Source organism: Pipistrellus hanaki (genome assembly GCF_964339955.1).
Source record: "Pipistrellus hanaki genome assembly, chromosome: X".
NCBI lineage: Eukaryota > Metazoa > Chordata > Mammalia > Chiroptera > Vespertilionidae > Pipistrellus > Pipistrellus hanaki.
Window position 1 is genome coordinate 46842355 of NC_140524.1, and position 26619 is coordinate 46868973.

Genomic DNA, 26619 nt, shown 5'->3' on the forward strand with positions numbered 1-26619 from the left:
GTCTCAAAAGATAAGAGATTCTTCTTTTTTACTGCTTCATAGTATTCCATGGTGTAAATGTACCATGGCTTTTTTATCCACTTGTCTATGATGGGCACTGGGGCTATTTCCAAATCTTAGCTATTGTAAATTGTGCTGCTATGAACATAGGGGTGCATACATTCCTTCTGATTCATGCTTCTGGTTTCTTAAGATATATTCCTAGTAGTGAGATCATTGAGTCAAATAAATGGAAGTTCCATATTTAAATTTTTAAGGAAACTCCATACTGTTTTCCATAATGGTTGCACCAGTCCACATTCCTACTAGCAGTGCACAAGGGTTCCCATCCTCACCAGCACTTGTCATTTGTTGATTTGTTGATGGTAGCCATTCTGACAGGTGTGAGGTGATACCTCATTGTCATTTTAATTTGCATCTTTCTGATTATCAGTAACTTTGAGCATTTTGTCGTGTCTCTTGGCCATCTGTATGTTCTCTTTGGAGAAGTGTTTATTTACTAAGTGTACTAGTTAATAATGTACATTTTTTTTCAATAGATGGAGTTACACATATGATGATATATATTCAATTTGATATATATGAAGGGTGATCGGGGCAGCAGCCACCACTCACACATGCTGACGACACCTGCCCCACAAACACCCGCTGCTGGTGTTGGCCCCAATCACTCTGTGCCATTAGCAGGTGCAAGCCCACCCAGCGCCACTAGCACATGAGAGTGGTGGTGACAGGAGCAGGACTACTGGCAGATGGGACCAGGGGGCTACAGTGGGAGAGGCTAGGTAGGGGTGCAGAGGATGGGCCAAGTCCCGCCCCTGTGCCCACCACAGCCTCATGGCCCACAGTTCCTTTCAAGGTGCACGGATTTCCCCAGGTTTTTTTTTTTTCATTTTTTTAAATTAAGGTATTATATGTATACATATCTTACCATTGCCCCCTCTCACCCCATGCAGATACATGCCAACACACCCACCAGTGTTTTGCATCCATTGGTTATGCTTATATGCATGCATACAAGTCCTTCAGTTGATCTTTTATCTACTGTACTTCTCCCTAAACTTCTTGTTGTAATTTGTCAGTCTGTTGGATGTTTACTGCCTCTGTATCTATCCTTTTGTTCATCAGTTTATAATGTTCTTTATTATCCACAAATGAGATCATGTGGGGTTTTTTTGTTTTTTGGTTTTTGTTTTTTTTTCTTTCATTCACTTAGCATAATGCTCTCCAGTTCCATCCCGGTTGCTGCAAATGGTGAGAATTCCTTCTTTTTATGGAAGCATATTCCATTGTGTAGATGTACCATAGTTTTCTGATCCAGTCATCTGCTGACGGGCACTTAGGCTGTTTTCAAATCCTAGCTATTGTAAATTGGTCTCCTATGAACATATGAGCATATATCCTTTCTGATTGGTGTTTCTAGCTTCTTGGGATATATTCCTAGGAGTGGGTTTACTGGGTCAAATGGGAGTTCCATTTTCAGTTTTTTGAGGAAACTCCATAATGTTCTCCACAGGGACTGCACCAGTCTGCATTCCCACCAGGAGTGCAAAAAAGTTTCTTTTTCTATGCATCCTCTCCAACATTTGCTGATCCTTTTTATTGTTTCATTGTTGATCTGTTGATGATAGCCATTCTGACAGGGGTAAGATGGTACCACATTGTCCTTTTCCATTTGCATCTCTCAGATAATTAGTGACTCTGAGCATGTTTTCATGTGTCTCTTGGCCTTCCTTCTGTCTTCATTTAAAAAGTACCTATTTAAGTCTGTTGCCCAATTTTTATTGGATCATTTATCTTCCTTTTATTAAGTTTTATAAGTTGCCTGTAGATGTTGGAGATTAAACATTTATCAGTGAAAACATTTGCAAATATGTCCTCCCATATAGTGGGCTTTCTTCTTGTTTTGTTGATGGTTTCTTATGCTGTGAAAAAAAGCTTTTTATTTTGATGTAGTCCATTTCTTTATTTTCTCTTTAGATTATATTGCCCTAAGAGCAGTATGACTGAAGAAGTTCTTTTGGCATATGTCTGAGATTTTGCTGCATATAGAGTCATCTAGTATTTTTATGGTTTCTTGTCTTATGTTTAAGTCCTGTATCCATTTTGAGTTTATTTTTGCATATGGTGTAATTTGGTGGTCTATTTTCTTTTTCTTTTCTTTTTTTCTTTTTTGCATGTATCTGTCCAATTTTACCAACACCATTTGTTAGAGATTGTCTTGACTTCATTGTATGTTCATGCCTCCTTTGCAAATATCAATTGAGCATAGTGGTTTGGGTGAATATCTGGGTTCTATATTCTATTCCATTGGTCTATATGACTGTTCTTGTGTCACTACCAGGCTGTTTTGAGAACAGTGGCTTTGTAATACAGCTTGAAATCAGGTATTGAAATGCCACCTATGTTATTCTTCTTTCTCTGGATTACTCTACCTATTCAGGGTTTTGTTTTGTTTTTTATTCCAGATGAATTTTTGGAGAGTTATTTCTAGGTCAAAATATGCCGTTTGTATTTTAATGGGGGTTGTATTGAATCTATAGATTGCTTTGGTTAGTATGGGTATTTTAATGACGTTGATTCTACCAATCCATGAACATGGTATGTTCTTCCATATGTTTACATCTTCCTCTATCTCTTTTTTCAGTCTCCTATAGTTTTCTGAGTATAGGTCTTTTACATCCTTAGTTAAGTTTATTTTTAGGTATCTTAATTTTTTTGTGTGTGCAATGGTAAATGGGATTGCTTTTTAAATCTCTCTTTCTGTAAGTTTACTATTGGTATATAGAAATGCCATGGATTTCTTGGCATTAATTTTGTATCCTGGTACACTGCTGAATTTATTTATTAAGTCTATTAGTTTTTCATGAAGTCTTTCAAGTTTTTTATGTACAATATCATTTCATCTGCAAATAAGAACAGCTTTACTTCTTCTTTTCCAATTTGGATACACTTTATTTCTTCTCCTTGTCTAATTGCAAAGGCTAATACTTCTAGTACTATGTCTAACAGGAGTGGTAAGAGTGGGCATCCCTGTCTTATTCCTTTTCTTAGGGGAAATAGTTTTAGTTTTTGCCCATTGAGTATGATGTTAGCTGTGGTTTTGTCATATATAGCTTCTATTATATTGAGGTATGATCCTTTATCCCCACTTTGTTGAGAGTTTTTATCAAGAACGGATGTTGGATTTTGTCAAATGCTTTTTCTGCGTCAATTGATGTGACTATGTGATTTTTATCTCTCAATTTGTTTGTGTTGTATCACATTTACTGATTTGCAGATATTGTACCATCCTTGTATTCCTAGGATAAATCCTACTTGGTCATGGTGTATGATGTTTCGGATGTACTGCTGGAGCAGATTTGCTAGAATTTTGTTGAGGATTTTGGCATCTATGTTCATGAGGGATATTGGCCCATAATTCTCTTTCATTGTGTTCTCTTTATCTGGTTTTGGTATTAGGGTGATGCTGGCTTCATAGAAGGAGCTTGGAAGTGTTCCTCCCTCTTTAATTTTTTGGAATAGTCTAAGGAGGATAATTTTTAGTTCTTCCTTGAATGTTTGGTAAAACTCCCCTGTGAAGTTGTCTGGCACCAGGCTTTTGTTTGCTAGAAGCTTTTTTATGAATGCTTCAATTTCTTCTATAGTTATTGGCCCATAAGGATGTTTATATTCTTCCTGATTGAGTTTTGGAAGGTTATATTTTTCTAGGAATATGTACATTTCCTCCAGGTTGTCCAGTTTGTTGGAATGTAGTTGTTCATATTATTTTTTAACAATCCTTTGTATTTTGGTGTGGTCTGTTGTTATTTCACCTCTTTCATTTCTGATTTTGTTTATTTGGGTCCTCTCTCTTCGCTTCCTGGTGAGTCTGGCTAGAGATTCATCAATCTTTTTTATCCTTTCAAAGAACCAGCTCTTGGTTTTGTTGATCCTTTTTATTGTTTCATTGGTCTCTATGTCATTTATCTCCACTCTGATCTTTATTATTTCCTTCCTTCTACTTACAGTGGGCTTTTTCTTGTTACTCTCTTCCTAACTTTTTGAGTTGTAGGGTTAGGTAATTTATTACCATTGTTTCTTATTTTTTGCAGTAGGCTTGTAGAGCTATGAATTTACTTCTCAGGACTGCTTTTGCTGTGTCCCATAGATTTTGGATTGTTGTGCTTTTATAGTCATTTGTTGTCATGATGTTTTTTATTTCTTCCTTGATCTCTGGTTACCCAGTCATTCTTTAACCATATGCTATTTAGTCTCCACGTGTGTGATTTTTTTTTTTTTTTGGATTGTATTTATTGTAGTTGACTTCCAGTTTTATGCCATTGCTATCTGAAAAGATGCTTGATATGATTTCTATGTTCTTGAATTTGAAAAGACATCGTCTATGACCCAACATATGGTCTATCTTTGAAAATGACCCATGTGCACTTGAGAAGAATGTATATTCTGTGGCTTTGGGGTGAAATGTTCTAAAGATGTCAATTAATTCTATCTGGTCTAGTGAGTCATTTAGGATTGCTGGGGTTTTTTGCTGATTTTTTTGTTTAGAGGATTTGTCCAATGGTGATAGTGGAATATTAAATTTTCCTACTATGATTCTAGTGCTATCAATCTCTCCCTTGATATCGTCGATGAGGTTTTTGTTGTTGTTTTTTTTCCCCCCCTGTATTTGAGTGCTCCTGTATTGGGTGCGTATATGTTTACCAGAGTTATTTCTTCTGTTGGATTTCTCCCTTTAGTATTATGAAGTGGCCTTCCTTATCTCTTGTTATGTCCTTCACATTGAGATCTAATTTGTCAGATATTATTATTGCTACCCCAGCTTTTTTTTTTTTTTTATTTCCATTCACCTGAAAAACCTTTTTTCATCCCTTCAACCTCAGTCTTGTGTGTCTTTTTTTCTGAGGTGGCTTTCTTGTAGACAGCAGATATAAGGGTCTTGTTTTCTTATCCAATCTATTACTCTATGTCTTTTGATTGGGGCATTTAATCCATTTACATTTAAAGTTATTATTGATAGGTACTTGTTTGTCGCCATTTTTATTCTTTACCCCTGTGTTCATTCTTCAATTTCTCTTTCTTCTTTTTACAGCAGACCCTTTAACATTTCTTGCATTGCTGGTTTGGTGGTAATAAACTCCCTTAGCCCTTTTTTGTCTGTGAAGCTCCTGATTTCACCTTCAATTTTGATTGATAACCTTGCTGGTTACAGTATTCTTGGATTTAGATCCTTCCATTGCATGACTTTGTATATTGAATTTCATTCCCTTCTGGCTTTATGAGTTTCTGTTGAGAAACCAGTTACTAGTCTGATGAGGGTTACCTGGTATGTAACTTTCTGTCTCTCTCTGACCACTTTTAATATTCTTACTTTGTCATTGGTGTTTGCCAATTTAATTATAATGTGCCTTGGTGTTGGTCTTTTGGGATTCATTTTTCTTGGGACTCTGTGAGCTTCTTGGATTTGTGTGGGTATTTTCCCTATATCATAGAAGTTTTCTGTCATTATTTCTTCAAAGAGGCTTTCTATTTCTTGTTCAGTTTCCTCTCCTTCTGGAATCCCTATTATTCAGATGCTGTTTTGATTTGTGTTGTCCCAAAGTTCCCTTAGGCTCTCCTGCTTTTTAATTTTTTTTTTTTTTTTTCTAGAAGCTGCTCTACTTGGGTATTTTTTACCACCTTGTCTTCTAGCTCACTGATGCGGTCCTCTGCTTTTTCTAGTCTACTCTTGATGCTTTCTATTGAGTTCTTTATAGCAGCAATGTCATTTTTCATTGATTTTTTTATTCTTCAATTCCTCTTGGTTCTTATTCATATTGTTGAATTTGTCTTCCATTCTTTTCAGTCACCTTATGATCATTTCTCTGAATTTTTTCTCTGACAGGTTGCTTGCCTCCATTTTGTTTTCTTTCTTTTCTGGTGATGCCTGTTTTTCTTTCATATGCAGGCTGTTTCTTTGTCTCCTCATAGTCTCTCTTTTCCACATGTCTGGTTATATAGTTCTCTCTCTCCTGGGTTTATTTATAGGCACAAATTACAACACACAAGGCACTGAACACAAATGTATTCACAATACTAATAACCCCAAATAAAGGTGACCACCATAGAAAAGAGAATTAGGAGATAAGAAATAAGAAGAGAGAAAAAAAAAAGAGTGTAAAAATGAAATTGGGAAAAGGAAAAAAAAAAGTAAGGGAGAAAATAAAGAGAATAAGAAAGAAAATGGGAACAAACTATATATATATATATATATATATATATATATATATATATATATATATATGTATATATATATATATATATATATATATATATATATATATATATATATATATAGAGAGAGAGAGAGAGAGAGAGAGAGAGAGAGAGAGAGAAACTCCAATAGAACAGCCACTAATCCCAGCAAATGCCAGCAACAAGTACCTGGAGATTAATACAAATTACAAACAACAACTAATATCAAGCAAGGTGAGGGGAAACAGAAGCAAAAAACAAACAGAAACAAAACCAAAAAAAATTAATAAGCAAAACAATCTCACAAAACATAAAAAATTGATATAATCAATATTCAAGAAAAGAACAGAAAGAAAAACAATTTTTTGGATAGTTACGACAGAGAAGAGAGAGGTATGTATGGACTTGGAGCAGGGGATTGGAAATTAGATATATAAATAGGGTGGAAAATTTTTTAAAATATATTTTATTGATTTTTCACAGAGAGGAAGAGAGAGGGACAGAGAGCTAGAAACATCGATGAGAAAAAGACATCGATCAGCTGCCTCCTGAACACCCCCTACTGGGTATGTGCCTGCTACCAAGGTACATGCCCTTGGCCGGAATTGAACCCGGGACCTTCCAGTCCGCAGGCCAACGCTCTATCTACTGAGCCAAACCGTCTTCGGCAGTAGGGTGAAATTTTAACACGGGGTACAAAGAAAGAATAGGGAAAATATAAAGCAAGAAAAAGGTAAGAGAAACAGGACACAAAAAAGGGAAAAGTTAGGAAGAGAGTGATGGCATAAAGGTAGAGTTGAGATAAAGTAAAACGATGATAAGGGAAAGATGAAAACAGAATGTAGAACACTAATCCCAAAGTAAAATAAAGAGAAAATAAAATGACATGTAAAAAAAAGGTAAATTAGTAGTAGTAGTAATAATACTTATTGAAAATAAAAATGTAATAATTAAACAGATAAAATCAAGTTAGAAAAAAAAGAAAAAAATAGTTTCCTAAGTAAAAGATGAAAAGAAAATGTGTAGTAGTGAAGGTCATTCACTTCCTCTATTGTTTTGTTTTGCATGCCTGTTTTCCAGTCAAGACAATATTTCAGTTCCCTGAATTCCACTGCTCCTCAGTGTTGTAAGCTAGTCCTGATTTTTAAGCAGGCAATGTCTTAATTTCCTGTATTCCTTTATTTGTGATTACACAAGAGTCAATTTGTGATTCAGCCCCTGGGTGGCAGTGTTTCCGAATTGATCTCTGTGTCTGTAGGAACTCTCTCCTGTACTTAAATCCTTATTTCCCTGTGGCACTCAATACCAGTTTGTGAGAGTGGATTGCCCTAGAGCTGGCTCTCCGACGGTCACTCCCCACTCCGATCCCCAGGTTCCAGAAAAATAACTTTCCCCTGTAGTCTCCCAGGGTGTCCCCAACTGAGTGATCCTATGTATTGGGCTCAGTAATCAGAACCAAGGCTTTGAAGAAGAAAAAGCCTAAGTGTGTGAACAATAGGGTTACACACAAGTCTGTGCAGTCCCTCTTTTCCTCCTTGGGTCTAAGCAGGTGGCACACTTTTAAAATTTTTTAGGCTGTTCTTTGGTGTCAGATCAAAACGGGCTGCTTTTTAGAGATCCCTTCTGTTAGCAGCTATGAGGAACCCCTTCCACATTCATGGATCACTCCAGCCCCAACAGCCACAGGTTTTTCTAGGCATAAACTTCCCCATGTCCTCCAGCTCCTGCAGTGTATGCATCTCTCTCCCGCAGGGACCAGAGATCTCACCTTATCCCAGGCGAAATCTGACCTTTCCTGGTGAAGTGTACAGCTCCTATGAATCCGCATGTTTGCGCCAATTGGGGACCAGTGTTCTCGGGTTCGCAGTTGTTCAATGGGTGCCACAGTTGTAGATTTTCAGGCTTTTGATAACATCCATTTTCCCCTTCAAGGTGGTATATTCTCTGCATCTGAGCTCATCGCTCAGCTCTGGGAAGGATCCCAGCAGCAGTGGGGCTGCCAGGTCAGGGAACTCTATCTAGCAGTTCCTCACCTTCTCCTGGAGCATAGCTGTGCCTTAACTCGCCAACAAATACTCCCCGTGTGATCCTCAGCTGTTCTTTCTTTCTGCTCCAGGACAAGGCTCTGGACCCATCTGTCTATTCTGCCACCATTTTTTCCTCTCTGTTCTCTTTAACAATTTGTTTCCCTTTCATATGATCCTAAATATTTGCAACAATTTCTGGCAGGTGGCAAACCTGACATATGTATGCCTCACCTTTTTTCTTCTTCACCCTTTGCAGTGATCAAATATTCCTGATTTTTGGCTCACTCCCAGCTTCACCCATTTCAACCCATTATCCATAGGAGCATACTCAGACTTATAGACTACTGATACTACCATGAAGATAGTCAGAATCATGCATCTGTGTGTTGTCTGTCCAGGGAACTAGCAAACACATGGTAGGGCAAAATAGAAGAGATGCGGAGAGAGAGAAGAAACTGGTAAATCCTGAGGTACCTATTGAGTGGATCTGAGGCTTGCCAACTATAAAATTCATCTTAGTGCTTTTAGAGTTTAGGGCAGCCTGAGCTGCCATAGCTTCCATGGACAGGACAGAGAACAATGCATGAAGTGCTTCACTTCAGAGTCCAATAGACACATTCTACCAGGTGGCAGCATACATTGGTTTCTAATTTGAGATCCATAACTGATATTTCAAATAAGTTTTGCATTCAGTTTGACCTGCAGGCCTTTTGAATAGAAATCCTATTCAACATTCAGTCTGAGTTATTTGACACACAACTGTGGATGTAGAGAACTGCAAATAGAAACCAAAGCCTGCTTTGAACCAGACCATTCTCAGACACACATTCTCCCCCAATAAAAACACAACAAAAGAGTCCACATAAAAAAAAAAAAAAAAAACCTTGGGCCTAGAAAGCTAAGGGCTATTCAGCTAGTTTTCAGTACCTATGGGAATACTCTTAGTACATAAGAGAAAGAAAACTACAAAGAGGATTTGTATAGTGCCTTCTCAACCAGTTGAGCCAGGTCACATCAAGAGGACAACAAGTAATGTGCCACAACATTTAGTGTCTTTCACAAGCTTACATGTAAGAAATCTTCACTGCCTCCTTTACTCTCATAATAGGCTTAAATGTTGTTTGCCAAAATCTGTACTCCAGAAAGTCCAATTTTAAGCAATAACAAAATGGCTTTGATTCAATTTGCTTGGAAAGTCTTCATCCACTTATGTAATGAACTCTTCTGTATCTTGGGGCCCAGAATGTGCTTGCCTTTGGCTCAGAGCAGAGAAAGCTCTTTCTCACTCACTCTGCTTTTTTTGATTTTTGCCTCTTCATAGAGAATCCTTCAGTCATGCCCACAGCTGTAAGCCCTCATCTCTTATAAGCAGGGCAAGAAGGATTGGAAAACATGTCACAGTCTCTATTTGGAATGCTCCTAGGGCCTGCAGGACTCTAGACCACACCCAGATAGAAAGAATTACCACTGAGAAGGATATTGTAATCATCATATCTCTTCTAGTATTGACCACCAAGAATAAACACAATTCTTCATTTGAGGGTCAAAGAACCAAGTTCCTAGATGGTAGAAGGAAGCCTATTCTCATGGTAAGGGTCCTGGAATAGAAGTCTGACAACCTGGCTTTCTGATTATGTAACCCATACAAGATGCTTAGCCCTTCTGACTGTTATTCCTCCCATCTGCAAAATCAATGGGGTCAGATATTTTATCATTTCCATGTTTAGTCCATGTTACTATAAATACATGAAATATTGTTTGAGGGATAAGACATTACTTCTAGAACCAAAATGTAACCTTGAATGAATGGTCCAAATTATATTCAGGTCATATGTACTTCTCAAGAAGTGACAGGAAACTCAGCATTGTGAGCCTCCCCAGTGAAACTATGGAAATGGTTTGAAATTACCACTGTGCTTTGAATGGAACTAGGAGACCTATAGGAGGAAATGAATGTTATAACTTATGGTGTTTTTTTTTTTCCTTTAGGGATTTGGAATTGCAGGAGAAAAGGGAGAAAAAGGCATCTCTGGTTTGCCAGGACCTAGGGTAGGTAGGGTAGGAACCTTGAATGTTGCTTGCCTGGGTCTGTTAAGTCACCTGATCCATTTTATTTCCTGTTTCCATATTTATGTTATGTAACTTTATGGCCACTTAAGCTTTTATTTTTTTAATAATTATTTTTATTTGTTTTTGTTTTAGACACTTTTTTTTTTAATCCTCACCCGAGGATATTTTTTCCATAGATTTTTAGAGAGAGTGGAAGGGGAGAGACAGAGAGAGAGAAACATTGATGTGAGGCAAATATATCGAATCATTGCCTCCCACATGCACCCAAACAGGTCAGGAATCAAGACTGCAACCGAGATATATGCCCTTGATCAAAATTGAACCCAGGACCCTTCAGTACATTGAGCCAAACCTGATAGAGCCACTTAAGCTTTTCTTTCTCTTCCTCAGCCTTCTGGCAGGCCCCTAAGATTACCTTCTCTCCACTTTTACCCATTCCCTTGAAGTAATGGCTCTTTTGAATAAAGAATGATGTACCCCCTATATAGGTGACTACTCAGACTATTTATCCCCATTGTTCCCATTCTGGGCTAAAGAATTATGTGACTGTTGTCTTGCTTTTATTTCATTCTATCTTGTGGGAATATGGGCAAAGGTGATAGTTGGGGGTGTGCAGAAATGGAAGAAGAGGTCCAAGTGCAATTTTTATAGAACAGAAACAATCCTGAGAAGTTCTAGATTGTGGGGATGTTTCAAGTCAACAGTTTCCAGTAATAATCTCACTTCAAGTGGAAAAATAACTTCATACACTTGGGTCTTACACTGTAAGCAAATGGCCAACCTTAGCCTTAAAGAAGCAACACTTTAGAGAATTGTGTTTTAGCTTCATCATGAAGCTTGTTAAAGAGTCTTAAATTTTCAGCAATGTTCATCCATTACCCTGCCATCTCTTTATCATCTTTTCTCTGCTCTCTAGTCTGGAAAAGGCACGATCACCAACAAATTATGCATTTGGGGTGAAAGACAAGCAGCCTTCCCACAGTCTATTTAAAAATCTAATAACTTGGAGTTAATGCAAACTAAGTATAATACCACCCAGTCCTTTTACCAAATTCCACCTAGTGCTTAGAATGTTCCCATTTATTTAGCTCTTTAAAAATGCTCTTTGTGGCTATTTAGCTTGATGGATTAGTACTTAGAAAGAAATCATTGAACCAGGTCTAGGAACATTCTCTTACTTGATTTTAGGAGCTGCTAAATCTTGAACTCAGTTGGATAGCTTTGTTATGTAAATCTAGTGGCTTTTTCTAGCATGCCTTTTTTTTTCTCTTTACAGGGTCCCATGGGTTTAGAAGGAGTTCAAGGACCTCCTGGGAGTCAGGTATTTTGGTGAATATTATTAAAACCTTGGTGTATAAAATCTGAATCAAGGTCCCACCACTTTTCTTAATATGGTCATCAACCCAAAGGAAGACATTGCTTTAATGAAAATTTCCACCTTCCTTTGATTGGTATAAACTCAACCACTCTCTTCTTTGTTTGCAACCAAGAAGATGAGTATCCAGTGTCAAGTTTGGTGCCATTCCATGGCATGCTATATGGTGTAGCCATACTTCTTTAACATGTTATCAGTGTTAGCAAGGCCAGCCTGCTTATATTCACCTCTAGCCTTTTGGCCCTTGTGCCTCCAAGCATGCAAGTTTACTACCTAGTGTGCCATATGGCCTTCTGTAACAGATTATAGAGTCATATAGGATCCATACATACCCTTGAATGCCAGCCAATGTTCCTGTGCCATTTGCACTAGTCTAATCCAAACACCAGCCCCTCTTATGTAGACATTCAACTTAGTTGTAACTATGTTCTGTCACAGGGCAAGAAGGGGTCCTCAGGTTTCCTTGGGCTTAATGGATTGCCAGGAATTAAGGTAATGTTGTTGGGAAGTAAAAATCCAGGGTTGGGGAGAAGGAAGAATAAAGAATTACCAGAAATGCTATTTAGTCCTTTCAGGCTACTATAACAAAATATCACAGATTGGATAGTTTATAGACAGCGGAAATTTATTGCTCACAGTTCTGGAGACTAGAAGTCTGGGATTAGGGTGCCAGTATGGTTGAGTTCTGGCGAAGGCCCTCTTCCAGCTTGCAAACTGCCTACATTTTCCTGTGTCTTATTATGATGGAAAGATTGAGCTATCTCTTATTGGGCCTTTTATATAATGGCACTGATTCTAATTGGGGCAGCTCTGCCCTCATGATCCAACTCCAAATACAATCACCTTGGGCATTAGGTTTTCAACATTAATTTGGGAAACGGGCACAATCATTAAGACCATAGCAAAAGTCTATATATGAAATAAAATATTTTTAAAGTATTTTAACATTTTATGTGTCATCATTTTCACATGCATCCTACTTTAATACACAAAACTGATGAGCATTATTTAATATTACTTGATAAGTGGTAGACTTAATGGAGAGGGAAACATGGTAGCAAATCAATCCCTTCAAGGAGGAATATTTTTTATTGACATTGCTTAGAATTGCCAACTTTTCAGTTTTATTATTTTTCTTAAATTCTCTACTGATAATGCATCCCCTTATTGCCTGCACCCAGGACTGAGAATTCCCACCACCCTACTCCGAATATGCCACTGTATCTGATTATGGTATTCGAGTCCCTTTTGTGTGACAATTAGGACTCTTTTGACTTCTTCTGCCTGAAATCATCCACTAATAAGAACAGTGGCAATAGCAAAGTCCCAGGCCTGCTAAGAGTGGAAAAATTTTGAAACACTGCTCTCCCCCTGGGCATCTCTTGGGTGCAGCCATGTTATCTATTTCTATGATATATTTGCCAGAGCAGGTTTTCCTAGAGTCAGTTTGCAAAATGAAATTGAGATCCCTTGTTCTTGATAGGGTTGCAATTGAATATCAGACTTCTGACCTGACTTATGTTGCCTTCATCTTAAATTGATAGGACTTTGAAATTAACCCATGGACTAGTTGACCCTGAAAATCAGGGTTTGCAAAAGGAGAAACCTTTAACTTTCCTGGGAAATGGATTTGAGGACACATAGGTCTTGGATGATGAGGTCACATAAATATTTGTGTTTAATGTATTTAATCCTTGCAGGGTGAAAAGGGTGATGTTGGCCTGCCAGGCCCAGATGTTTACATCGATACAGATGGTGCTGTGATCTCAGGTGCAATTTTTCATTGATTTGAGTGGAGAAGAAAAGACAGGGAGTTAAATGTTATATCCCTTGTAATTATTTAAAGAATCTTTTGTTAGCCACTAGATTGCTGCTAAACCCAACCCTCCCAAGGGCTCCTCCTGGATCCTGAACTTGAGAAGTGAAGCTAACTCCAATATCTTGGGGAAACAAGCCAAAACCTACTCCATTTTTGTATTGGGTCTACCAAGGCTAGGGTTTGAGTTAGTTGGGCCTGCATTTGTTAAAATGGTTATTTTAGTGATGCTTAGGGAAGGATTGATATCCTCCCCAGCTAAGTAGACTTCACCCTGATACTATAGGACACTCAGGTTCTCAGCTACATGATCCCATGAATGCTTGAGCTTGACAATTTCATTGTAAATAAAAATGTATTCTTAGGGGAGCAACTGGTTGAGTATGATGTTTTGAAAGTTTGTCTTCACCTCTCCTTTTTCTAGTTACTGTATGTGCCTAACCCCTTTTTCCTTCTCCAAAAATCCAGATGCCCACTCTCTCCAGCTACTTCTTGTTTGACCAAAGGCTTCTACTATTGTGCCTTTTCAATCTGGGTCTCTTAACTTTCTCCCTTCATCCTCTCAGGCTCAAGCTGTCTGATAAACCCATTGAAGCTGAGATGTTAACAGTTGACAGTGTCTTCCTCTGTTCATCTCCCAAAATAAAACTATGTGTATAACATGAATAATAGACTTTAACCCCCTTAACCCAAATGGTAGACATTTGAGGCATTATAACAGATTACTAATAGTAGAAGGAACTTCATAGTACTTGCCAAAACTTTCCATGGGAAGCAAACTCTGGCCATAGAAGTTCTGAACACTAGTAGAGTTTTAGTTCAAGTAGACCCACTATCACATGAGGCAATCAGCATCTGGGAGAAATTATTAGTAAGAAGTGCAAGAAAGGCACCTCTACCTAAAGACATCTCCTTGCATCTCTTCTTAGGCATTTTGTAAAATTTGTGAGTGTCTTCTGGGTTTGCTTACTTTTTTATTTCATTGTAATGTCAGGTTATCCTGGAGACCCTGGTGTGCCAGGCCTCCCAGGACTTAAAGGTGATGAAGGCATCCAGGGCCTGCCTGGCTCTTCTGGCATCCCCGGATTACCAGCTTTACCAGGTGAAACAAACTAACCCACCTCCTACACAGATCAGTTATCTCTCTTCTCTGGTGTCCAGTATCCCCTTACATATCTCTGGTCTAGTACATACCTAGCCAAAGTCAAAGGAAAGTTTGACTAGTCAAATAGGTTCTCACTGCCAGCCCAAGGCTAATGTATATGAGGAGTAAGCCTGGGTGGACAACTTTCCTTTGGCCTCAATAATATGCCATAGCTAAATAAGCAATCCAGACTGTCATGAGGTTTATAGGAGCTATAGATACCTGGGTTATACTGCTGGAGCCCTGTCATTCTTCTGAGGATGTGCCATCCAGTTAGTGCTTGACAGAAGGCCCTAACAATAGCTCAGAGGAAAGTTGGTACCCAGACCCTTACTCTGTGCATAATTCAGGCACTAAATGGCCCCAGCATCCTATGGATAGTACTCATAAAGCAATCACCTGAGGGGCATAACCATATGGCATTCTATAATAACAAAAATAGAAAGGGCATGCCAGAGTCTGGGAGGCAGTGATGTTCCAAATATAAATACTCAGATATTATTTGTATTTATTTTATCTTAAATTTAGAGAGAGAGAGAGAGAAGAGAGAAAGAAATTTCAATATGAGAGCCCTGACCAGTGATCAAACCTGTAACCTAGATATGTACCCTAACTGGGAATCCAACCTGCAACCGTTTTGGGGTACAGGAAAATGTTCCAACTAACCGAGCCACCCAGCTAGGACTCCAACATTACTTTAAAGGCACCAGTTTTTAAATTCTTTGGGAATGAGCTTCTGTAAAGATTCCTGTGCTTTTAAAGCAGCCACTTGGAAGAAGTATAGCTGATTGCAGCACCAAACTGGAAGAAAAAAAAAAGAAATGAGAGGCTAGAGACCCAGGTTTCTCTCTGAGGTTTGCCGCTAAGAAGCTCTGCACCCTGACCAATTTTTCTCATGTCATTGGGCCTTAATTTCTCAAGAGGTTAAGTTAGGTGATCCCAAGGACCTTTCTAACTTCAGTGCAAGAGAAGAGTGAATGCTTTCCCAAATTGTTCCCTTGTAGTTTAGTTTCCAATGTATGTCACTGAGTAGAATACCCTAAAGAGTAAGTGGGGTGATATGATTAGTATTTTTGTGTGGGCTTATTTTTTCCAGGTGTGTCAGGTGATCCAGGGCCGCAGGGAGTTCCAGGCCTGAAAGGGAACAAAGGAAACCCAGGCCAAACCACGATTGGGGCATCTGGCCTTCCTGGCAAAGATGGTTTGCCAGGCCTACCAGGCCTACCAGGCTCACCTGGTAAGTTGTTCATTTATCTTTGATCTTGAGACTCAGGTGTGATCCAGACTACAAAACAGTTATGACATATGAGGGAAGGAGCATTGCACAGATGTAATAGCTAAGCCAGAATACATGGTAACTACAGAGCGGCAGTGATGAAGGCCCCATTCTTTCTGAGTCAGAGCCTTGCTTCTACAAGTTAACAACCACAGCAGTCACAATATTCATCAAAGAACAATCAAACTTGGGCCACCTTGATGACCAAACACTACCTAATGCCTTCCAACTTTTGTACTCATTTACTCTTTTTTTTTTATCTTCAGTATGGAGTTTTCCTTTAATTTTTTTCATTTTAATTTCTTTGTTGATTAAGGTATTACATATTCGTCCTGTACTCTTCACCTTTCTCAGTCCCTAGGAAGAGGCTTTCAGTTCCCAAAGAAGAAGCATTGGCTCTTTCAAACTTTTTCTGGTCCTCAAGGGTAGACTGAGGACTTGAGATATAGGAAGCCAAGCTTGAATCTTAAGGCGGATGCTAAAAACCTCCACAAGGTTTATTCTTTGTAGATCTTCTACTTGAGTATGGGATTCTAGATTCTAAGAGAAAGGATGGAAATATGAACCAGCACGTTTCTTTGAAACCTAAATCCCATGACCACTTCAGCTTGCACCCATTTCCTCTTTTGTCCTAAGAGCCCTCTCTGGAATAAACATTGGAACTTCAGAGTTACTGAAACTGCCTTATACATTCCTGTATCCCTCTCATCTGGTCCAGTGCCTAGAACTTGGTAGACATTTTATAACTAGTAGTAGAGTTAATCAAGCCAACAGAAGATGGACTTACTATAGACTTTAGGTCCCCTGTCTTGAATTTTTTTAATCTCATTTTTTGAGCTTTGAGAACCCAAGCCTTGATGACTGAGCTGTTGTGCTGAGTCAAATGAGCCCAGGCTCATGTAAGGTGCCAATATTTTATGTTTTTTTTTTTTTCCTGAAGGTCCAGCATTTGAGCCTGGAACGCTACAGAGCACAGAGCCAGGATTTCCTGGTCTCCGAGGAGAACGAGGTCCAAAAGGAAACCAAGGTCTCAAAGGAGTAAAAGGTGATTTTGTCCCCTTGGGTTTATTTGTTCCTCAAACTTCCTAGAAAAGACTTTCCAGGTAATGAGCAAACCAACAGCCTTAAATACCTGAACAGAAGCAATTTTGGATCTTGATTGGGGATTTGAATATAGGATTATTACAAGTGTTATATTTAGGCTTCTAAGACTGAGGTTGGCAATTGAGATCACAGGAAAAAATCTGGCTCAGAGGCTACTCCTACCTGCCCACCTGCAGAAACTATGCTAGCAGCCCAGGGTGTTAACTAGCACATGATGCAACATTTACCAGTTTGCAAGGCCAAGGCGAGAAGCCATGTATTACCTTCAGCCTGAAAAAAACAAAAACAAAAAAAACAAAAACAAAAACAAAAAAACTCTGAACAGGTCAAGATCTGGCACTCTGAAAAAGCCAACTGGCTCCATAAAAACAACTTCAGCCCCCAACTGATATTGAAGGACTTACTGATTCAGCTGCATGCCTCTCTTCATCTTCATCTTCTTGATGCCTTTGGGTTATTCCTTTGCTTCATACTCTGAGGGAAGATGCTAAAGCTTAGTTGAATCAATTCATTATAGTTACAGTCCAGGCCAGGGTAGAGGAAGAGATGGAGGAAGAGGTGAAACAACTGGCTCAAGAAGGTTTGGGGATGGTCTACTGGTTTCAGGTATCTAAAATTATTCTTGTTTGCTCAAGTAATTCACAGCTTTCCTCAAGCTCTAACAGACATGTTCCAATTTACTCCTCTTATTGTCCTGTTATTTGGGGACAAGGACATTAAATTGCAAGACTTGACTTAGGATATTAATTTTGGCCCTACCCTGACTCACTATAGAGATGATATACTTCTTGATACCATTCTCCCTCCTAAAAGAGGGTCAACTCTAATGCTTCCCCTTCTATATTCCCATGGGTTCAGAAGGATTTCTCTAACAGTGATAATGATTCTCAACCTTCATTGTACATGAGAATCACCTTGGGGAAATTACTAAAAATTACATTCTTTGTTCTGACCTCCTGAGGGTCTGATTGACTAGATATGGGGTGAGGCCCAGCAAATTGCCTTATAAACACTCATCACAGGTGGCTCAGGCAGAAAGTCCATAGATCGTACTTGAGAGATGCTAATTTGGAGAACAGACTATTCTCTCAGAGTTTTAGGAATTATCATTTTTATAAATGTAAGAAAAGACCATTTAGGATTTTAAGGGAACTCAGAAGTCACCCAAGTTGGCCCAGATTCTTATTTTCCTGACTGTAAGCATGGAAGGTATAGGTGGCTGGGCCAGGTGCTTTGCTGAAATCTCTATTGTTAATTTATTTGACATTTATCTCTGTCTACAAAAGATAGGGGGAAAAGACATTTTTGTGAAGAAAATCTTTAAGTGGCTTGAATTCCAGACTGTTAGCTGGTTAGTGTGGGTCAGCGATCCCCAACTCTGCTATACATTAGACACACTGATGTTTAATTAGTTCCATACTAATTAAATCCAAGTCATTAGCAAAGATGTATTTTGATAAAGAGGGAATTTAGTTTATTTAAATCTGTTCACAAGCCTTTTTATTGTCTCCATGGACTTAAATCACAAATTACCACGGTCAGGTCTTCCTTCTTTTTGGAAAGAAGGCTCACTTGTTTAATGGTGTCTTTTTTGTTTCTCCCAGGGGACTTGGGATTTTGTGCTTGTGATGGTTCTTTCTCCAACAGCGGACCACCTGGGGAGACAGGCCCACCTGGGCCACCAGGTCATATAGGCCTTTCAGGCCTTAAAGGAGCCAGAGGAGATCCAGGCTCTAGAGGCACACAGGGCCCATCAGGGTCTTCAGTAAGTCTGACCAAATTTTGGCCCCAAGGGCACCATGAGAGCTCTCAAGTGCCCCTCACTCTTCAACAATCACTTTTCTAAAACACATTAAAAAAAAAAAACACTTATATATATATAAAAGCTCAGAGACCGAACAGCTGAATGTCCAGGACAACTGGAAACACTGGTGACTATGATGTGCACTGTGGCAGACTAACAGTCTGATCCGGGCCTCGATTCGGCCCCTCTCCCCCTGACTGGCCCAGCCCCCAATCGGCCCCAACACCCCAATTGGGGATGGGGTTAGTTGGCCAACTGCCCACCAGCCAGGCCCAATGGGCCCTCATTGGGGTGTGCCGGCCAGACCTCACTCATGCACTGGGCCTCTAGTGGGGATATAACAAAGCTTTATCTGTAATGTGAAGTATTTGAGTTGATGATCTCAAATTCCTTTCTGCTTTAACCTATTCCTTCCCTTTCTCCCTCTCTTAACCCTTCTCTTCCTTCCACAAAATCATTTATTTGCATTTGCCTAGCACTGTGCTTGGCCCTGAAGATAAAATTGGAATTAAACAAGGTTACCATCCTCAAAGATTTCAAAATTTAGAAAGGATAAGAAAATAAAGTAAATTATAATACAAAATGACAAACATAACCAAGTGCCCAGAACAGTATCAAAATGTACCCAAGGACTTGCTTTAGGTCAGACTAATGCTAGGTGCTAGAATTCTATGAAGTGTGCTCATTCCCTTTTGTTTCTTGATCATTGCCTTTGTCTATTTGTCAGGGTTTATTTGGGCCTCAAGGTCCTACAGGTCCCAAAGGAGAGAAAGGAGAATCAACCCTCAGTACAAGATCAGGGAAGCCAGGGGAGCAGGGTGATCCTGGCCCTCAGGGGCTCCCAGGAGAGAAAGGATTACCAGGCAAGGATGGATTACCAGGTTTACAAGGTCTGCCAGGCTTTCCGGTAAGTTGATTGTTTCTGGGTAATTAGCTCTATAAATCCTCACACCTGACTGGGAGGAAGGGTTATTCTGATGGACACTAGACCATGAGACAGGGTAAAACATCTCTTCCTCTGCCATGGACACTTTTTGTTCTGTGTTTTTCTTTTCTTTAAAATTGAAATATTTTTTTCTAAGTATTGGTCATGTTTCATTTGATAAATGCCAGTAACAATTGACCATGTCACTTAGGCTTCAGCTCCTCAGTAGCTTTCCCTTGCAAGTAATCCAGCTGCTTTTTGTGACCCCATAGGTTGTTATCCTGCTCCTGTTTTCTACCCCAGCCCCCCACTGATCTAGATCATTTTGTATTATCAGATCACCCAGGATTGACAAGCTTCATCATCTCCACTATCTATACTCAGAGGACTTAATTGATAGAGTGGTAGAGAACTTTAACCCCCCCACCCCCCAAAAAAAATAGTATTAGCCACACTGGTTACCTCTTTCTTATTGTTAGAGAACTCTCCAGATAAGTCTCTAAATTTGGGCTTTTATTCTAGGGTGATGCTGGACAGGGATTCCCAGGTGAAAAGGGGTTCCCAGGGATTCCTGGAGAAAAAGGTCATAGTGGTTCTCCTGGTCCCCCAGGAATTGGGCTACCAGGGTCTCCTGGACCTCGTGGACCTCCTGGAGATCAAGGAATAGAGGGATTACCAGGGAAAACGGGCCTCCCTGGGCCTCCAGGTGAGTCAGGAAATCAGATAGCTTTGGACTTAGGAAACTAACCCCTGGTAAAGAATACAAATAACTCAGATGCATGAAATGGGTAAGAAGAGGAGACTTGGTTATAATCACTAATTTTAGTCTTCTAAGTGTTTTCATGTGGAAAGAGTATTGTAATTTATTGTGGTATGCTTACACAGAACAATATGGATTTCAGCTCTACTTAGTGGAACACTTCCTAACAGAGCAGTCTAAAAATGTAACAGAGTTTCCTTGAGAAGTTACATTTATTATGAATGCATTGTAGTAATGAGTGGGATACTGGACAAGGTGTTCTATACATTGTGTGATAATATCATCAGCGGCGAAAATCCTTTCCTTAGTTCATGAGATCTCAGACTGAGAAGAGAACATAGTTGTATTTAGAGTAATCTCCATTTTATATCTTAAATTTCTCCCATTTATATAAGTTCTTTTTCTACTAGAATTTCAATAAATATAATGAGTGACAGTCCTGCTTATATCCAGACTTTTCCCACCCAATACTACTATGAACACTGCTGCCAATTTAACATCTATAAAGTATTGATATAATTTTACCCCCCTAGTCCAAAGCCACAAGTGGTCTCTACTGAATAATGTCTGAATTCCTTTCTAGCCTTACCTTATCTCACATTCTTAATGTTTTAAAATAAAACAACAGTATTTTTCACTATCCCCAAACACATGTTCAATTCTAACTCCAAGATTTTGTCCATGTTGCCTTTTTCTACACTGCCCTTCCTCTTTTCTCTATATGGTCAGATCCTACCCATTTATCAGGGTTCAATATAAGCCCTGCTTCTTCTACTAAGCCTTCCCTTGACCTCCACAGATGTCATTGTCACTTAAATTATATTATTACTTCCATTTATGCTTTCACTTTTCCCAACTAATTATAAGCCTCTGGATACTAGGAAAAATGAGTAATACTTTTTAGCATTCCTCAACCTCCCTCTTATAGTGGAATTGTTCTATAGGAGACTAATATATATTTGGAAAAGAAAGGGCCTTCTCAATAACCAAGGGGCTATTTCTTAGACCTGTTTCTCCTCTTTCCACCTTGTCGCATTGAAGAAATACCTAAAAAGGGAGAAAGACAACAGGTATAGAAAAATTATATTTATTTTAAAATCTAATTGTGTGAATTTGTATAATAATAATAATAATAGTATATGTTAAAATGGACAATTCAAGATTATTAAAAATCAAATCATTGTTTCAGTTCACACATTCCTATGAAAGCTGTGAGAAATTTTATAGAACAAAATCTTTCTTCCCTTTTGGGAGTTTTGGTGTTATCTATAGCTTTGCTTCCACCTCTGTTCTCAGAGACATTAATCATGGTCATTCCACTACCCCTCCAACAATTGGATCTTGATTCTAAGTCAACACATATTGCAGGCAACTAGGTTTTAAACTGAATTATAATAACATGCGGATATACCTGGGCTGTAGATAAGACTTTCCTTGGGCCTCAAGAAACTTCCGTTCTGTCCTGATTTAATTTTCTTCTCTTTTTTTGTCTTTTGTTTTTTAAATTTCTTTATTGATTAAGGTGTTACATGTGTGTTCTTATTCCCCCTAATTTTCTTCTTCAGTTGATTGGTTTATTTATAAAATTATACATCCCCAATTTTTATATTCTCAACATTCTGAGTCAACAGAAGGAAGCCAATGGGACCATTTCTATCCCAACTTCACTAGTCACTGGACACAGAATGTTCTTAGGAATATAGTGGTATAGTAAATTATAATCTATGAGATATCTCATATAGAAAATGTTCTTGTTGCAGTACCAAGACTCCCCTCTCCCCGCCGCCAAATTAGTTAAATTAAGAGCTTTCTTTCCCCACCGTTTTACCAACATATAACCTTTTGTAAGGTAGTAAACCAGACATTTACATTGTAGCTATTGCCATGAAAAATGAAGATATTGTTTCTAAATGTACTCACTTCAACCAGCTGTGGCCCAGGGTAGGATAACTGCCTTGCCAGGGAAGGGGATGTAGTCATCAGAAGTCTTTCAACCTTGTAGTTTGAATTATTACAAACCGTGGACTAACAAAAACATGGGCTGTTTCCAAAGAGGCTCTGACCCAGATGCTCATAGTAATACATCACCCTCATTATTATTGAAGCGGTGCCCTTGATTTGTGAGGGTGCCAGCTCTCTTCACTCAATCCAGATAGGGAATTTGATTGGTGGGTATACCTAGGCTTCAGATAAGACTTTCCTTGGGTCTCAAGAAACTTCTGTCCTGGTTTAATTTTCTTCTTTACTTGATTGGTCTAGGTGACTGCTGCTGCAGAGGGAAGATTGGTAAAGGAGACTTAGACACTGAGGGAGGTGAGAGCTAGCTAAGTCAGGAGGTTCTCAAATAACGTTAGAAAAAAATCTCTTTTTGTTCACCTTTATCTCACACACTCACAATGGCTTGAGCACTACACTGAGCAGCCCCTGGTTGGGGAAAGATGATCCTAAGGCTGGGGTGCAAAGGCTAACATAAAACTGCTTCAGAGGCTCCTTGGCATATACCTTCTGGGAGGGAGTACAGGGATAAACAGGCATGCAATCTCCAGAAGAACTGATTTCCTTCACCATGCATGTTGATGGCTTGCTGTTTTCTACCTTGAGCACCTTTATTTTCTGAACTTATCTGGGGCTATGACTTGTCTTGAGAGGTACCTCAAAGGACCCCTGTATGTCTGATATTTATTCATTGGCTCCAGAGTAAATTAAGATGTTGGAATCTTGGTAAACAGAAGTGCTTTTTATTCTGAGAATTTTGGCATTAATTGGGAAAAGTCAGAATAATTAGGTCATTTGTTACAATTATAAAAATAGAATATGGGTAAAACCAATTTTTGCTTTGTTGGGGAGAAGGCTCTGAATTCAAGAATGTAAACTAGAAGATGGGGACATAAAGTAAAAAAAAAAAAAAACAGATACCAGTATGACTTAAAGTCCTTACCTTCTCACGATGTTGACCCTCTGCTTTAATGCATGTGTTGTGTGATGTACAGGACTGGCCTGAGGCAAAAGGGAAGTATGTCCTTAATTTCTTCTGGTTTCTATTCATCTTCCCTTTTATCATTATTTTTCCCATCCAGGTGCCTGTCTTCTGTCCCGTTCTCTAAAGGTTTTGTCTTTATCTGGCTGTCACAAGTGTAAAAAAAAATCTATGAAACTGATCTGATAAATTAAGGATGGATGGATTTATGTTTGGAGCCAATCCAGAGATAACTGTATTTTACCCAGGTTTTTTTTTTATTAAGACATAAAGCAATGAAATTGCAGTGTTTGACACATTTAAGTCTATTGGAATTATTGGGGCAAGAGAGTCTTCTTCAGAATCCCTCGCATGATACCATCTATAATAGGAAACAGTTTTTCAGTCTAGTCCAAAGGACTTGGGCTGGGGGCAAGAATAGGATTAGCATGTCATCCTGAGATGCTTGCCCATGGAGCATATTTCCATAATGGAAATAACCCTCAGAAATAGGTCCATCATCTCAGTGTCTGGCAGAATTGTGATGGGTGTAGCCACCTATGGAGGAAGATTAGGCCTATGGCCATCTCTCCACCTATGGACATATGACTATAGGAACCTGAGGTCTAGAAGACAGAAAATTGCTGCCCAGGCTAGAAAGTAGTGTCATTAACCTGACTGGTGATAGAAACCAGGGATGACCTTATAGGAGTTGTTCTAAGTACTTTTTCTTAAGTAAGATAATAAAAAACTATTATTCATTAGGTACATACCAGTATTTTAGGCACTATTAGCTTTTTTCCCCCCATACAATCATCATAAACACCATATGAGACAAGTAGCTCTCATTTACATGATGCTTAGAGAGGTTAAGTATCTTGCCCATACAACTAGTTAGTAGCGCAACTAGGATATAAACAGGTCTGTCTGGCTTCAGAGCCCACCTCTTAAGCCAATACATTATATTGTTTAATTTTCAATTTTGATTTAGGAATAGAACAAGTAGGCTAAAAATGCCATCAAGTCTTCATAGTAAAAAATATAAGTGGTATTGGAGGGGAAATGCCAGCCAGTTCAGCAGTTGAGTAAGCAGTCTGAATCATAGGTTGTATATATGTCTCTCTCTCTCTCTCTCTCTCTCTCTCTCTCTCTCTATATATATATATATATATATATATATATATATATGTAATTTTATTGATTTTTTTACAGAGAGGGAGAGAGAGTTAGAAACATTGATGAGAGAGAAACATCAATCAGCTGCCTCCTGCAATGCTTCTATCCCTCTCCCTTATTCTCTCTCTAAAATTCAATTAACCACAACCAAGGTACATACCCTTGACCGGAATCGAACCTGAAACCCTTGAGTCCACAGGCCAACGCTCTATCCACTGAGCTAAACCTGTTAGAGCTGTATACATGTCTTTTAAGAAATGAAGTTTAAGACTGATTTTAAGTACAGGCAAAAGATGTAGAAGTTTATTAGAACTGTTGGCTTCATAGCTAAAGCAGACCTTGAGGGATTCTTTTAATGAATAGGCAAGACTAATTTTAATTAGCATAGCAGTTGTTTGTATATGGAACTTGAGGGAACCAACACTTAATTTATTCACCAATATTTTATTAAACCTCCCCTCCATGATCTTATAGACTCTTTATATTTGCATTATTAATGAGCAATGAAGAGTTTGCTAGGAGAAGGGCTATGCATGCCAATTTTAATGTCTTGAATATTAATATTGACTGCCCCTTCTCCCTCTGTGACAGAGTTGGTGGTTTCAAATGAGGAGCTGAGGGAAGGGTCAGTGTTCTTCTATTGTGGGCAAGAGAATGGCCTTCAGTGTTTTCCTGGTACAAATCTATAGGTATATCTGACCAAAGACAGTCAATAGACTTCAACAGATTTCAAATGAGATGTGTCAAAAGAACTCATTCCAAAAATTGGGAAGACATGTGAACTTAAGGGTCTTGGCTTCAAACCCTTATAATGTGGGCATATTGAACACTTAGGATTAACCCCAAGCTTCCATCTTAGGGAGAGGCTCCATCTGAGGGCAGAGTGAGCAGGCCATGTCTATTTGTTGCTGTCCCTGCACAGGACACTGCTAGGAAATATTTATAGGTAACATCTGCTACAGAGATGACTGCCTGGCACTGGACACTGATGGTTTTGGAAGTGACATCCTGGCACCTAGACACTAGGGGCATTGTTATGCCGGAAAGCAATTGCATTAGGGGTAACTCCCAAAAGCTTCTGATGTCAGGATTCTTCTGAATGGTCTCCAGCTTCCGGGTGGGAAGAACTTGGTTGTCCCATTTGATGGAATGGAAGTAAAGGAGCATTCCGGGGGGAAATCATTCCTGACTCATTGGGATCACCGAATGTTTACCTGTTACCATTTACAGGTATCACCTTGCCTTGTATTATTTCTGGGCCATATGGTCCATCAGGATCTCCAGGAGCTCCCGGATTCCCAGGTATGGAATGAGATCAGATAAAGCCATGAGCACACTTGCCAGGGCCATGAGCCAAAGGAAGCAAAGTGTAGCCCGATAGCATTTTGGGGTCCACATTTCTCCTGAGAGGGCAGACTTGAAGATTGAGAAAATAGAATGTCTGCTGGAGAGTCTCTCATCCATGTTTCTATCCCTCTCCCTCCTTCTCTCTCTAAAATTCAATTAAAATATATATATAAAAGAGATGCCCTCCGAGACTCTAGAATTCTTAACTGAACACCACAAATCCTACCTATCCACACTAATTCACCTTTCCCCTCACCATTTGGGTTTTCAGGGCCTAAAGGGGCCCCTGGCCTCCCTGGGACTCCAGGTCAGCCTGGATCACATGGAAAAAAAGGAGAGTTGGGAAATCCAGGATCACTTCACCTCCCTAGATTTCCAGGTAAGGAAAGAAGCTTCTCCTCCCTGCTTCTCCTTTTGTGTGAGCGTGTGCATTTGGATTGTAATAGCCACCTACCAGTTGCAGGAAGTTAGGATACAGCTGCAAAATGACAGCATATGGGGGCAATAAAGGCCATTTGAGATCAGCTCCAGTGTTTCCCAAACTTCTCTCATGATGAGAATCACCTGGTGGAGTTGTTAAAACACAGATTCCTGAATCCCAACTA

At 39.1% G+C, this 26619-nt stretch overlaps 1 protein-coding gene across 1 annotated transcript in view; it reads left to right on the forward strand.

The window, feature by feature from the left end:
* Nucleotides 1–26619, forward strand: part of COL4A6 (collagen type IV alpha 6 chain) — a 451051-nt gene that overhangs the window by 396230 nt on the left and 28202 nt on the right. Inside the window, exons 14-26 of the mRNA XM_084870435.1 lie at nt 10251–10310; nt 11608–11652; nt 12145–12198; nt 13407–13476; nt 14517–14624; nt 15763–15903; nt 16883–16987; nt 18651–18811; nt 19578–19757; nt 20298–20481; nt 22795–22848; nt 25898–25969; nt 26286–26393. Coding sequence (XP_084726561.1) covers nt 10251–10310; nt 11608–11652; nt 12145–12198; nt 13407–13476; nt 14517–14624; nt 15763–15903; nt 16883–16987; nt 18651–18811; nt 19578–19757; nt 20298–20481; nt 22795–22848; nt 25898–25969; nt 26286–26393 — 1342 coding nt within the window. The remainder of the gene's footprint in view (nt 1–10250; nt 10311–11607; nt 11653–12144; nt 12199–13406; nt 13477–14516; nt 14625–15762; nt 15904–16882; nt 16988–18650; nt 18812–19577; nt 19758–20297; nt 20482–22794; nt 22849–25897; nt 25970–26285; nt 26394–26619) is intronic.